Source organism: Antechinus flavipes, chromosome 1 (assembly GCF_016432865.1).
Source record: "Antechinus flavipes isolate AdamAnt ecotype Samford, QLD, Australia chromosome 1, AdamAnt_v2, whole genome shotgun sequence".
NCBI lineage: Eukaryota > Metazoa > Chordata > Mammalia > Dasyuromorphia > Dasyuridae > Antechinus > Antechinus flavipes.
Window position 1 is genome coordinate 165,945,901 of NC_067398.1, and position 16,095 is coordinate 165,961,995.

Sequence of the window (16,095 nt, forward strand, 5' to 3'; positions counted from 1 at the left end):
CTCTTTTGGAACTTAAAACTATAGCAAGAAGCTAAAAAATAGAAAGGTGCCCAAAGTGGGAGCACAATGGAAACCAGTCCAAGAAAGAGCAGTTTGTGGGAAATAAAGAGATGACTTGTTTGAGAGTGCTCTTTAAATGGAGGCTTTGGGAAAAGTTTTTTGCTCTGTTGTCCAGTCATCCAATCAGAGGAACAGAGATACTAATAAGGTGTCATTACCAAAGGTGATGCATATCCTTATAGGTTAATATGGACTTGTAATGGATGCAATTTAGAAACAGCTCTTTGTTGGAAGAGTGTGTAAGATATTGCTTCCTAAACCAGGTAGTAAGGCATATTCAGGGGTATTCTGAATTCTTGGAAGCCTATAGATTATTAACTGGGAATTAAGAGGATCTATAACACAGAACTGCCCAGATCTCTTTCCTGTTTCATTTCCTAGAACCCCATGTGCCCATCCCCCTTTACTTTACTTCCTTATACAGCTGCCTTTCTTCCCTTTCTCTAAGGCTTAGAAATGTTGATTTAAAAGGGAGAGAAGGGCATCCCTAAAGATGTAATTAGGCATTTGTGTACTACTATTTTAGTATACCATTTCAAATCTTTAATAGAAATTTACTTGATCGAGTTGTCAATGAAGTGTTCTTAACCATGTAAAGCAGCTCATAAATTAATAAATTCCTTGGCTCCATTAATGCATTATTAACTGTTCCTGACCTATATAAGGGTTAGAAAGGAGGATTAGAAGGATTAAGTCTGCCTGTCACTCCTAAAAATATCCTAGAGGGTTCCCCTCCTTCCCCCACTTAATCACATAACTGAAACCTTCTGTGTAGCTTGAGCTGGCCAACTTTTCAGTACTTTTACCATGAAACCTAAGAAATTTCATGTAGGTTTTCTGTTATATTTGGGTGAGAATACATACAAAGTGATAATGAAAATCAGGTAATGTTCATTCATTTCATAACAATGTTCTGGGCTTTATTTAAAAAAAAAATTTCAAAAATTAAAAAAATTTAAAACTCTCCACATGGTATAGTGTCTGGCTCATAATAAGCGCTCAAATGATTTATGAATAGATGAAAATTTTAAACTAAAAAATGCATTAGGCTGACAATTTATTGGGAAACATTTAGCACAGCTATCTAATATTTATCCTAAGATCTTAGTGAGTCATTAGCACCTATTTTGCACAGGGTTATGTCATGAGGTGTTACTGAAAGAAATAAATCCAAGAGAAAACTTGTTAGTCCCTGTCCCTAGAGGGCTACAGATAGGACCAAAATACATTAAGAAAAAAAAAAGACAATATTTAACAAATTTCACCTTACACTTAAGTGTGATAGAGTGGAAGGAAGACTGATAGGAGAATCAGATGTAGATGTTAATTTCTGATGTTTCACTGATGTGCTTTGGGACATAATCTCTCCCTCAAAATTCCTTCAGCTATTAAATGAGTGACTGGACATGATGGATTTTGAAGAGAAATTAATAGTTCTATAAAGTTATACATATAAGGGCTAATAAAGTTCATGGAGATTAGTTAAATGAAAATTTTAAAGGAGAAAAATGTAGGGAAAGACCAGAAAAAAGGAAGGAGGGTTATTCCCTCTTAGTTCCTCATTGATAAAGAGGGTGGCTGGATTCTTAGTGTTTTTTAGACCTAACTCTGATCCCATACAGATTAAGGAAGGATTGCTGAGAAATTTGCGAGGAATGTGAGAGGCAATCAGAAGATTCTGAATTTGTGAGCCAAGGATCAGATGAACAGAATTATCCTTATGTATTTGACTGTATAGAAGCAGTTATGAACCTACTTAGCTTGTTTCCAAGGGCTATGAACTTTTATTTTCTAAAGACCTGCAGAAATCCAATCTAGCATTGTCAATGCTACCACTGTATGAGATATCCTAGTAGCAGAGCAAGAAGTGCAGGACTGGTTTTAGTTTTTACTTATGAATGTGTTATCTGGAGTCACACACAACCTCTCTCAAGCTCATTATCCTTATGAGACAGTAAGACTAGAGAATTAGAGGTGGGAGGGATCTTAGAGGTCCCTAAATGTCACCTCTTCTTTTTACAGATGAAGAAATTGGTACTAGATAGGTCTAATCACTTGACCAGAATCATCCAGCTTGCAGAATCTGAAAGGAAATTTAAACCTAGTTCTTCATGTCTAAAGAAAGTTCACTGCCTACCCTTCTTTCTATATAAAGCCCCTTGCATTTATATATCTAGGGAACCTATATAAATAAATGTTCATTATTATTGTTGTTAGATTATGCAGCTAGATGGCACAGTGGATTGAGTGCTGGCCTTGAATTATCTTCCTGAATTCAAATCTGCCCTCCCACGCTTCTTAGCTGTGTGACTCTGGGCAAGTCACTTTGTCTTCCTTGCCTCAGTTTCCTCTTCTTTTAAAATATGCTGGGAAGGAGGTATGCTAAGAAAACCCCAGAGGGAATTACAGAGTCAGAAATGACTGAAAAACCATTAAATAACTATTATTATTACTATTTATCCTAACTCCAAATCTAATGTCATTATGCCATTATGCCCATTGAAGAGGACCCAGAAGATATTGACAAGAATAGTTCCCAAAAAGGGGATGGTATAAAACAAGAGGTTTTAATAATAATAGCTTGCACATATCTAGTATTTCACAAAACTTATCTCATCTGATCTTCACAACTACCCAGTAAAGAATAGTAATCTCCATTTTACAGCTGACATTTGAAAAAGAGTAAATGATTTGTCTAGTGTGATATAGCCAGTAAGTATCTGTGGCAGGATTTGAACTCAGATCTTCTTGAATCCAAATGAAACAATAGTTAGCATTAAAAGTATTTTTTAAAAATATCAGGCATTGTTGAAACCAATTTGGCTTTAATACCAGTCGTTTGGCTTAGAGTAACTTATTTAAAACATACTATTTAATGATGTTTTAAATTAAATTTTATTCGGTATTAATAACTGTGATGAAAACAAGTTTTTCATACATGATTTTTATCTGAGCTAGAGAATATAAAATAATAAGTTTGTAGTTATTTGCACAATTTTAATTAGTTTCAGATACTGTTTAATTGTAATGCTAAACTTTCAGAGTAGAACATTAACAGGTAATTTGAATACTATTTAAAAAAAAACAGAATTCAAGAATCTATTAACTTCCTTTCCAATTAATATTTATTTTAATTTTGTGATTTTTGGAACCATATAACCTTGGAAATATGTACAATGTCCAAATGTATAAGGAGGAATAAAGGAAAATTTCAATCTTAATCCTATTTTCATTATTTACTACTTTTCTTTCAAACGACTCATTAGTATATGTGGGAATTTTCCCCCCACAAAAGTTTTAATTCATTTGATCAGATTATGCAAAACATCCTGATTAGCCAATATACAAATACAATAATTACTGTGTTTACATGATACTCATATAAAGCACCTTCTCAACTGCAACTCTGAGATAAGAATGCAAGAATTATTATTCAGCTGGGTGGGGCAGTAGTAGAGTCCTGGGTCTAGAGCTCAGAAGAGACTTTAAATCCAGCCACAGATACTTAACAGCTGGATGCTTCAGTTCCTCATCTCTGTAAAATGAGCTGGACCACCAGTTATGCCATGTTTACTTCTAGTTTGTTCATTGTATCTCACTTGTACCTAATTGTTTGCATGTTGTCTCCCCTGTTAAGACTGTGCCTTTCTATGTATTCCCCAAAAGTTTAGTACAGTTATTAAGCACATAGTAGCTGCTTAATAAATGTTTATTGATGGGCTAATTGTCCTGTTGCCTAAAATAATCTTGGATAATAATAAATGAGTTAATTCTTTCAGTCTGTGCACTCATTAAATGAGGCCTTGGTTGTTTTCAAAAAGGTTAGTGCTCTACCCTAATATACTTTGGGTTGGAATGAGGGTGGAACATTTTCCAGTGTGTTTTTAAGTTTTAAATTTAAAGTTTCACTCATTTAACAGGTTCCATTCATTAAAAAAGACCAGAGTCTGTGTTGCTGAAGGAGAAAGATTAAAGATATCTATGTTCTTTGATTCCTTTACACAGAAACGAGTAGCACTTCTGCCTTTGTTTTTAATATAATATTAGAAAATGTCTTAATTTAAAAAAAGGGAGGGAGACTTCCTGATTAAGCTGAATGTCAGTGAATGTCTGATTAAAATGCTTTTGAACATTTGGCTATTATCCTAATCCTTATGAAACTAATTTGTATGTGTTTGTATATGCATATAATTATATTCAGTACATTAAAGGTTAGATAATTTTTCTCTTATCAACTAATAACTAGGGAGGTTCATAGGTACAAATCGATGTGAAGATTAAATGATTGTTGGACATTATTATTTTAAATATTTCAACGTAACATTAAAGATTAAAAAGCTATTTTTCATATTGACATAAGCTTAGGAAAAGATTAGTAGGCGTTAGTAAATTGAGATAAATAGTGCACATTTGTGTTTTTAAAAGTAATCAAAAATACTCTTAGTTTAGCAACTTTTTAGGGAAGCTTTAAAAAAATAAAGGCAAAATCTAAAGCCAAAGAGGACTTCTCATTTTACAGATGAAGAAAACAGCCACAGGTGAAAAGATAAAGTGTATAAACCTCACATAGGAATCAAGACTTTCCAGCACCACATGAGATGAGGCAGCTTCTATCTTATAGGAATGATGAAGAATCAATCTATTATTTAACGAGTATTTCTTATACTGTGATGACCTCTTCCTGTCCACTAAAGGCCACAATGAAGGGCACCATCTCCTTTATTTCATATGGAAGAACTCTTCAAATATTAAGACCGTCACTCACGATAACAAGAATTCTGTATGTTCTTAATCTTTTATGGTGTCCTTTCATTCCAGTGGAGTCCAGATGTACTGATTATATCAGGAGAATCTCAGTTTTGGGTGACCTCACATAATAATAATAGTTATTTAATAGTTTTTCTGTCATGTCTAATTTTTTGTGATCCCATCTGGGGTTTTCTTAGCATATATACTGAAGTGGTAGGATATTCAGGAATGCTTTGGTCCTTTTTTTCAGAACCAAAGAAACTTTGAGGACAATTGTAAATTTAAAAAAAATGTTAAATACAATTACCTGCTGAATGAATTATGGTGTTTCAGCTAAAATGATAAAGTTGCTTTGTGAATTATTAAGATAAACTAGCAGTAGGTAATTAATGGAGGAGTAAATTTCATGGAACATAACCATTATTTCCTCCCCTTCTCATCCCAGCCCTGTATCTATAGATCCTGAGAACTATGGACAAACAGAAAAGCCATACTTATAGACTAATCAGCTTATCTCAAACAACATCTAAGACAAAATTTCTGCCCCCATGTATTTCTCTAATTATCTCTCCCCCACCTTCTTGGATTATCACCTTGACTCCCTCACTATATTGCTGTGATACTTAGAAACCATGGTTGAAAGAATAAAGATTTAGTATTATGGTGGAAAGATGAACAGTGTTCTCCCTGTAGTGAGATATAGTTGCAGTCCTTCTCCCATGGCTCCAGAGGTCAGACTTGGCCTCATCATGAGATCTTTGAAGAAAGAAAGGAAGCTAATTATTGATTGCCTTGTAGTTGGGAGCATTGTATCTCTTAGGCTTAGAGTTAGCAACATATATAGGAAAATACTTGAGAAATTCCCCTGACTGGGTGCACATACTCTTTAAACATCATATCACAGTAAAGTATAATGTTGTCCACACTGGAGTAGAAAGGCATTTCTATATGTTATGCTGAGGGGAATAAATGTCGAGTACCTCTTTTAAGTTTCAGATTTAACCTAGCATATTCCCAGAAAATACACTTTTGATATATAGCCATCTCAATATTGAGCACACAGTTTATTTATTTTATTAATTTCTTATTAATAACAATGCTTATTGGACTTTGGGAGGAATTATTATTTTGTTGTTGTTTGCAGCTGACATTTTCATTGTGTTTTTTGGAACCCATACTGATTCTGGTGATAGACTTTATGTCTGTAACCTGAGAGACACACTAGCTAAGTTCAGAAAAATTTATCACCAGATTGGCAGCAAAATGATTTTCCAGCAACATCAACTCATGCTGCTAAAGTGTAGAGAAGTTGCATTCTGTCAGTGGTAGGAGGATCTAAATGAATTTAACCATAGATACATTGAAATATTAAATATATTCTCCAGAAGGGATATTTTGCTCTCATCTGAGGAAAGGGAATTTATATAAACTCTTCTTTCTCCTTTGAGATCCAGACTTGCATATCCAACTACCTTAAGATAAGTTGTGCAGTCTTTCATCTGTGTCTAACTTTTTTGTGACTCTATTTGGGGTTTTCTTGACAAAGATATTAGAGTGATTTGCCATTTTCTTCTTCAGCCCATTTATAGAGCAGGAAACTGAAACTAATGTTGTGAAATGATCATTCAGTTATGATAGACTTGACTCCTCTCAGCAATACGATAATTCCAAAAGACTCATGATTGAAAATGTTATCTACATCCAGAGGAAGAACTATGGAGCCTGAATACAGATCAAAGTATACTATTTTCACTTTTTTTTTTGGTTGTTTTTTCTTTCTCATGCTTTTTTCCTTTGGTTTTGCTTCTTCTTTCATAACATGATTAATGTGAAAATATGTTAAACATGTTTATACATGTGTAACCCTCGTCAGATTGCTTATTGTCTTGGAGAGAGGGAGGTGAAGAAAGTGGGGATGTGTGGAATTTGGAACTCAACTTATCTTTTACCAACTATCATTTGGGAAATGGCTCTGATTCTTTTAAATTTTAACCAATTCTTTATTTATAATGGAAATGAGGTCCTTATCAGAGAAGTATACTGCAAATATTTTCCCCATTTCCTATTTCTTTTGTAATTTTAGTTGAATTGGTTCTTTACAAAAACTCATAATTTGATGTAATAGCATTATCCATCATATTTTCTATAACCATATCTATGCTTGTTTTTATCATGGACTATTCCCCTAGCCATAGATATGAAAGACAATTTCTTTTACCCATTCATGTCTAAATGATGTATCCATTTGGAGCTTGTCTTAGTATAACATATTGATTTAAACTTAATTTATGACAGAATATTTTTCAGTTTTTATAGCAATTCTTGACAGATATTAAATTCTCACCACAATAGATAAAATATTTACATTTCCAGGCACTAGGCTACTGTGGATATTTGTTTTCTATATGTTATGTAGCTATTATAGTATGTTCCGCTGACAAACATGTCTATTTCTTACAATACAGAATTATTTTGACAATTACTTCTTTGCAGTATAGTTTGAGATATTGTATTGCTAAAGTTCTCTTCCCATCTTTTTTCATTATTTCCTTTATAGAATCTTGAATTTTGCTTTTCTAGACAAATTTTGTTATTATTTTTTTCTACCTCTATAAACTAATTCTTTGGGAGTTTTATTGGCATGGCACTGAATAAGTAAATTAGTATTGTGGTTGTTATTATATATTGGCTTGGCCTACCCATATAAAGTTAATATTTCAGCAGTTACTTAAGTCTGTATTTCTTTAGAAATGAAGTAGTAAAAAATAAACAAGGAACAAACAAATAAATAAAATAAAAAAGAAATAAAGTAGTTAGATTCATAGGATTTCTATGTGTATGTCTTGGCAGATAGACTCACAAGTATTTTAATTATTTTAAAAGTCATTTCTTTATCTTTGATGCTTAATTTTGTTGGTAAAATACAGAAATGCTGAAAATTTATATGGATTTATCATGCAGCTTTGTTGAAATTATTTCAATTAATGTTTAATTGATTCTCTTTCTCTGTGGTTCTCTAAGTAAAAGTGATAATTTTGTTTTCATTTTTCCTTTGCTTATTCCTACTATTTCTGTTCAATTATTGCTATAGCTAGCATTTCTAGTAATATATCCCAGTTGTGGTTGATATTAAAAATAATTGATCTCTTTGCTCTTGTTGGAAACTCCTAGTTAATCTCCATTATATATAAAACTATTTTCTTGGTTTTAGTAAGAAAATTCCTTTTATTCCTGTGTTTTCTAGTGTTTTTAACCGGAATGGGTGTTTTATTTTGTCACAACCTTCTCTGTATTGTATACATATATGTATACATATACATATGTATGTAATACATATATTCTGTGTGTGTGTGTGTGTGTGTGTGTGTGTGTGTGTGTGTGTGTGTGTGTGTACATATATAGGCTGTTATGTTCATAGTGTTCCTAACATTGAGCCAATCCTGCATTCCTGGCATAAAACTAGTTTGTACATAGTGTATAATTTTTGTGATATGTTTCTGTAGTCATCTTACTAATATTTTATTTTAAATTGTTACCTCAGTTTTCATTAAGGATTGTTGTCTTTCTATTTTGACTTTCTTTAGGTATCAAAACTTTATTTGTATCATAGAAGGAATTTGTTAAAATCCCTTCTTTTCCTGTTTTTTCAAAGATTTTATGTAATATTGGAAGCATCTTTGTTTATTACTCTCTTCCCCATGTTATGTGTTTCACTCACTCTAGAATATTCTCTATAGACTAATTTGCCCTGCTTTTCCCCAATTTGTTCCCTCAGTGTATGCTGTTCACTTATGATTTGTCCTCTTCAGCTGTTAAATTTCTATTGTGATACATCAATCTAGTGGAATGGACCACGAATATGATCTGAAGAATACAAAAAGTGGGGAAGGTGCTTAGATGACTTATACATCAATGAAGAAAACAAAATCAGAAATAAATATTATTGTTGTTATTATTATTATTATTATTTTGCTGAGGCAGTTGAGGTTAAGTGACTTGCCCAGGGTCACACAGCTAGGAAGTGTTAAGTGTCTGAGGCCAGATTTGAACTCAGGTCCTCCTGACTTTAGGGCTGGTGCTCTATCTACTGCACCACTTAGCTGCCCCAATAAATGTTATTTTTAAAGAATACATACATACACACACACACACACACACACACACACACACACACACACGCACGCACACACATTTTAAATTAAACATTTTTCTGTCTGTCCATTATAATCCAACTTAAACATCTCTTTCTCCATGAATCCTTCCTTAACTTAACTTCTCTACTATCAGCAACAAACTTTTCCCTTTCAAACTTTACAAATTAATATTTTGAAGTTCCTCTAAATATCTCTTATTTTATTTTGCACTTATCAGTGTATATGTTAGGTTTGTCGAGGGACCATAGAAACTTTCTGTCTCCCTTGTCTCTATCCCAAGAAACTGCATACACACAAACATATATAGCTATTTAATTAATGTTTGTTGAATTTAATTGCTCTCCAAGGATAAAAATAGTATATTTGTCTTACTTGTAGGATGGGAGCTGCAGATAATATATACAAGGGACAGAGTACTTTTATGGAAGAACTGACAGACACAGCAGAGATCATAAGAAAAGCAACATCACAATCCCTAGTTATCTTGGATGAATTAGGAAGAGGGACAAGTACTCATGATGGAATCGCCATTGCTTATGCTACTCTGGAGCATTTTATTCGAGATGTAAGTATATTGTATTTTCCTTATAAAATGTATATATAGTCTTAGCACCCTAGACTGAACTTTCTACATATCATTTCTTAGAACTGATTTTTTAAATTAATAGGTTTTTTTATTTTCAAAATACATGCAGAGATAGTTTTCAACGTTCACCCTTGTAAAATCTTGTGTTCTAAACTTTTCTTCCTCCTTTCCCCCACCCCCTCCCTAAATAAAACAAGTAATCCAATATATATTAAATATGTCCAATTCCTCTATATATATATATTTCCACATTTATCATGCTACACAAGAAAAATCAGATCAGAAAGGAAAAAAATGAGAAAAAACAAAAAGCAAGCAAACATCAAAAAATATGAAAAAGCTATGTTGTGAAAAGAAATGTTGTGATCAACATTTAATCCCCATTGTCCTCTCTCTGGATGTGGATGGCTCTCTCCATCCCAAGTCTATTGCAGTTGACTTGAATCCCTTCGTTGTTGAAAAAAGCCAAGTCCATCACAATTGATCATCAACTAATCTTCATGTTTCTACTCATTTCCCTTAATATCAGTTTATATAAGTCTCTCCAGGCCTCTCTGAAATCATCCTGCTGATCGTTTCTTATAGAATAATAATATTCTGTAACATTCACATATCATGACTTCAGCCATTCTCCAACTGATGGACATCCACTCAGTTTCCAATTCCTTGCCACTACAAAAAGAGCTGCTGTAAATATTTTTGCACATTGGTCCCTTTCCCTCCTTTAAGAAGATCTCTTTGGGATATAGGCCCAGAAAAGACACTACTGGATCAAAAGGTATGCATAATTTTATACCCTTTTGGGCATACCTCCAAAGTGCTCTCCAGAATGGTTGCATCGGTTTACAACTCCACAGAAATGTATTAGTGTCCCAATTTTCCCACATTCTTCCAATATTCATCATTTTCTTTTCTTGTCATTTTAGCTAATCTTAGAGGTATGTAGTGGTACCTTAGAGTTGTCTTAATTTGCATTTCTCAGATCAAAAATTATTTAGAGCATTTTTTCATATGACAAGAAGTGGTTTTAATTTCTTCATCTGAATATTGTCTATTCATATCCTTTGACCATTTATCAATTGAAGAATGCCTGGTATATAGAGAATATATAGATACTCAAACTTATATTTTAGAAATGAGTCCTTTTTCAGAACTCTTGGATGTAAATATATTTTTCCCAGCTTTTTGCTTCCCTTCTAATCTTGTCTATATTGGTTTTGTTTTTACAAAACCTTTTTAATTTAATATAATCAAAATTATCCATTTTGCATTTCATAATGTAGTCTAGTTCTTCTTTGGTCATAAATTCCTTCCTTCTTCACAGATTTGACCCTTTTTGTTTGCTAAGGCAAGTGCCCAGGGTCATACAGCTAGTGTTACGTGTCTGAGGTCAAATTTGAACTCAGGTCCTCCTGACTTCAGGGCTAGTTCTCTATGCACTGCGCCACCTAGCTGCCCCTTCTCCAGAGATTTGAGAGATAGACAATCTTCTGTTCTTCTGATTTACTGATAGTATCACTCTTTATGTCTAAATCACAAACCCATTTCGACATTATCTTGGTATTGGTATTGGTCAGTGCCTAGTTTCTGCCATACTATTTTCCAGTTTTCCCAGAAATTCTTATCAAATAGTGAGTTATTATCTCAGAACTCACTGGGGGTCTTATCAAACATTAGATTACTATAGTCATTGACTATTGTATCTTGTGAACCTAACCTATTCCACTGATCAGCTACTCTATTTCTTAGTCAATATCAAATGCTTTTGATGACTGTTGCTATATAATTTAGTTTTAGATCTGGTACAAGTAGGCCACCTTCATTTGTATTTTTTTCATTAATTCCATTGAAATTCTTGATCTTTTGTTCTTCCAGATGAATTTTGTTATTATTTTTTCTAGTTCTGTAAAGTACTTTTTTTGGCAGTTTGATGGTATGTCCCTGAATAAAGAAATTAATTTAGGTAGAATTGTTATTTTTATTATATTAGCTCAGTCTACCCATGAATACTTGATATTCTTCCAAGTGTTTAGATCTGACTTTATTTGTATAGAAAGCGTTTTGTATTGTTCATATAGTTCCTGACTTTGTCTTGATAGGTAGATTCCCTTATAATTGATTTTTAAAAATAATTGATTGGATAGTACATGTCCATAAGATTATTAGTGTAGAGCTCTGTGGAATCTCAGGGGCCACCTAATGTGACCTTTCATATTTTCAGATTAGAAAAATAAGGCTTAAGGAGATTGAGTTTGTCATTAAAATTGTATATATTGAATGCCATAGGCTATGGTTTTCTTTATGTTGTAGTTTTTATGGTGGTGATGGTTGTTTTCTTCAGTTTTCCATAGAATTTGTGTGTGTTCTCCACAACAGAGTTTCTAACCAAATTTCCATCCTTACTTTTTTCAGTACTTTCTGGATTTGTGACTTTGTCAAGATGAATTCACTCTTGCAGATTACAATTCCCTTATAACTTAGTAGATTACCTTCAAGAATTGTTGTGACCAAAAAAATTCACCCATAACTTTTCTAAATCTAGCTGGAATTGCTTTTTGGCCTTTTGGCTACGATCAAATGTGTCTACTAAGTTAGAAGGGAATTGTAATCTGCAAGAGTTTAGGTTTTTTTGTTTTTTGCTGAGGCAATTGGGGTTAAGTGACTTGCTCAGGGTCACACAGCTAGGAAGTGTTAAGTGACTGAGATCAGATTTGAACTCAGGTTCTCCTGACTTCAGGGCTGGTGCTCTATTCACTACACCACTTAGCTGCACCCCCCACAGGGATTCTTGCATATGAACTAGTATATGTATTTATTTGAGTTTGACACCACTAGCTATTGACATAATATTGAAAAATCCAGAATTATCTTCATGCCATGATTAGGCATTCATAAGAAGATTTAGTGGAATATTTCCATCTGTATTACTATTTAGATATTAATCAGTCCTTGACAGCCTCAAAATTAGAAGTAGAAAGCTAAAACTCAAGTGAACATGAAGAACACCAAAGATAGGAGATTTTAGCTGTATTGGGGAGAAGAAGAGACTCAAGAGATATAGACACTGTTTAGGGTAATTGGAAAGAAAATAGAACTGCTTTAACTTTTGATCTACTCAATTTTGTCTCTATTTTCTATTTCAAGGAAAATAGTTCTTGGACTAGAAGGAAAAGAACAAAAATTGTTCTTAGGAGTTGAAATCCAATATGAGTATACCTACCTGCCCTTGGTGAATTCATGTCACCAGGTAATACAAGTGACAACACTCTAGAGTACTGGAAACTTGAAGATATGACCGCTGAGTCACAGTCATGGAGAAGGACAAATATTATCTTGATTCAAAATCGGCAATGGAATGAAGTCTCCAATCAATTTGATTTCAGCTAGGTAGATTCAGAACTTAATGAACAATTTTGTTGTTGTTCAGTCATTTCAATCACATCTAACTCTTTGTGACCCCATTTGAAGCTTTCTTGGCAAAATTAGAGTGGTTTGGCATTTCCTTCCTCAGATCATTTTATAGAAGAGAAAACTGAGGGAAGGAAGTCCTAGAGTCACACAACTACTGTCAGTGGTCACATTTGAACTTGGGTCCTCCTAATTCCAGGGCTGGTGCTCTATCCACTGTACCACTCCTAGCTGCCCATTGAACAACTAACTATACCTCCAGAAATAGTTATGAATAGTTCTTTGTGATCAGGCTTTCTATTGAAATGCCCCAAGGATCTATGCTATTTAACACTTTATCTTTGTAAGACTGTACTTATCACATTTTCAAATAACACAGATTTGGGAAAGAGTAGCTAATATGACAGCTAACAAAGAGAATCTTAAAAGATCTTGATCACAAAAAGGTGAAATTTGATAGAGATAAATATAAATCTTAAACTTAGGTTCCCAAAATCGACTTGACATGTATACAAAATGTGTAAATTAGAAGTAAGAGCAAATTTAGCAGCCGATACGTACAATCAGTATAAATCAGACAGAGAGGGAGAAAGAGGGAGAGAGAGGGAGGGAGGGAGGGAAAGAGGGAAGGAGAGAGAAAAGGAGAAAGAGAACAAAAGATTTTAATGAGTTATACTCATATTCATGTGGTATGCTCCCACCATGCTCTCTTCTGGCTAAACTGTATCTAGAGCATCATAATGAAGTTCTAGAGGCCACATATTTGGGGAACGACCTGAAGAGTTTTCAAAGGAGGATCGCCACAATGGTAAAGGATTTTGAGGTCATGCCACCCAAAAAGATCAGTTGAAAGAACTGGGGGAAAGAAGACGTGAGGTGGATAGATGGAAGAAACACTATAGTATTTGCAAAGCTGTCATGTGGAAGGACTTAATTTGTTCTACTTGACCTCAGAACTAGTAGTGATGGTTAGAAGTTGCAAAAACAAAAACAAAAACCAGAAGTGAAGAGAAAGGAAAGATTGCAATGCAAACAAAAGGCAATGAAATTAAGCGCAAGAATGTGAATATAACTCAAGAAAATCTTCTCTTTTTGTGTATGTTTAAATACTTTTTCTGAATACTTTTAATGGTTAAGTCTGTGTTCATTTCTTTCAGTGTCCAGCCTTGCTGCTCTCCACTTCTATCTGCTGTTCCATTTCTTTCTTTTTGTTTTTTTCTTTATATTTCTTTCCTCACTTCTGCCACACTTTTCCTTGGCTTTCAAATGAACATAATATGGTATTGAAGTTGATATTTCTTTATTTTTGTAACTAACAAGATCTTAATTAATTTGCTTTTTTATGTGGTTTTTTTTTTTTTTTTATTGTGGCTCAATGGCTTTTGCTCTAAATCAGCTGTTTTTAACTTGGGGTATATGCCGTTGTTTTTAAAAATACTTTGATAACTACATTTTAATAGAATGATTTTCTTTGTTATCTTGTTTATTTTAATTTTTACATTTAAAAACACGTTTCTGAGAGCAGTTCTGTAGAGTTTTCTCCAGCTTGTCACAGTGGTCCTTGACACTCAAAAAGATTAAAAATCTGTACTCTAACTGGGGTGGAGCCAAGATTGTAAAGGCAGGGACTCACTTTAGCTATTCCAAATTCCCCTCTAAATAACTTTTAAAATGACACATCAAAAAGTATTCTGGAGTAGCAGAAACAACAGAAGGTCAAGGTGAACCAGTTTTCCAGCCCAAAACAAAGGGTTAGCAAGAAAGATTTGTCTTAGTGGAATGAGAGCACAGTCCAGTGTAGCACAGCAAGACAAGAAGACTTTCTTCTTGGGTAGCAGCGACTTCTGGAGCTCTCAGTCCACAGAAGGTAAGGGTGTTGGAAAACGCTGGTCAGAAAAGGCCCCTAGCACTGGGGCCTCTGTGATTAGGTCTCAGTCCCAGAGCATGGAAGGACAGTAGCAAGGAAGGGAAGGAACCCTAGCCACAGTTTCAGGTTGGAAAGGAATGCCTGTGATTGCTCACTAGAGCACAGGCCAGGAAACCAGTGGTTAATGAGATCCTGAAGGGTGTGTTGGACAGATTGAAACTAAAGAATTGATCCCTGAGGCAGAGAGGGAGAGGGCACTGGTAGAGATCAGTTTAGCTCTTCTGCAGAGGTTATGCAGTCAGAAATCCAAGTTATGTCAAACCCCTGAGGTCCACACTCTGTAAGAGTCTTGGGCACCTTGCCATGCCCTGTCAGAAAAGCCAGTCATATCCCTGAGATTAAATTTTCCCTGTAAAATCTACTTATGAGCCATGGCTTCACTTCTGCCTTCTTTTGGGTCAGCCCACCATGGCACTCTTCCTTGTGGTGTCTTTCTCCTTCCCTCTATCCCATGCCATGTTTCCTAAGTTCACCATGCTTCTCAACCCCATTTCTTCTTATACTACTAACTCTTTTAGGGGTGCAAAGTCCCTTTCATGATTTAGCTTGTCAGCTAAGGACATGCCCCATACTCAATGGAATGTTCTTTTCTACTGGCTAATTGTGAGTTCCACTGAGGAACTTATCTTTCTATGCTCTCCCAACTCTATTTCATGTTTGCCATTTCTGGTGTCTATTGTATTCCTCCACTTTGTAACTTTTTCCCCTAAATAAATATATCTTTTGACAAAAAGCATGGCCATTATGAATTCTTCACATGACCAAACTCCAATTTTTGATACCAAAAATCATCTTCTGGTGACTACATCATCCACATCAGGGGCTATACCTCTCTTTAAATCATACTATCTTGGAAGAATTGAAAACTTAAACAGTTCAAGAACAATCACTGAAAACAGCAAAAAACCCTGAAATTTGGAAATGGTGTACCTTCTACTCACAGAGCAGAGCCCAACTTTAATATGAAGTTAAATCAAGAAATTAGCTGGAAAAATGAAGGAATAACAATAGCAAAAAACTGACCATAGAAAGTTGCTGTATTGTTACAGAGAAGATCAAAATTCAAACTCAGAAGAAAACAACAAAGTTAAAATTGCTATGTCCAAAACTTCAAAAATGGGAATTTGTCTCAGTCCCACCACACTTCTCAAAAAAAAAAAATTCCCAAAAGTATTTAAAATATCAAATAAGAGAGTCAGGGAAAAAATAGG

The 16,095-nt window shown here is 34.2% G+C and overlaps 1 protein-coding gene across 1 annotated transcript in view; it reads left to right on the forward strand.

The window, feature by feature from the left end:
* Nucleotides 1–16,095, forward strand: part of MSH3 (mutS homolog 3) — a 216,325-nt gene that overhangs the window by 187,202 nt on the left and 13,028 nt on the right. Inside the window, exon 21 of the mRNA XM_051992813.1 lies at nt 9,342–9,528. Coding sequence (XP_051848773.1) covers nt 9,342–9,528 — 187 coding nt within the window. The remainder of the gene's footprint in view (nt 1–9,341; nt 9,529–16,095) is intronic.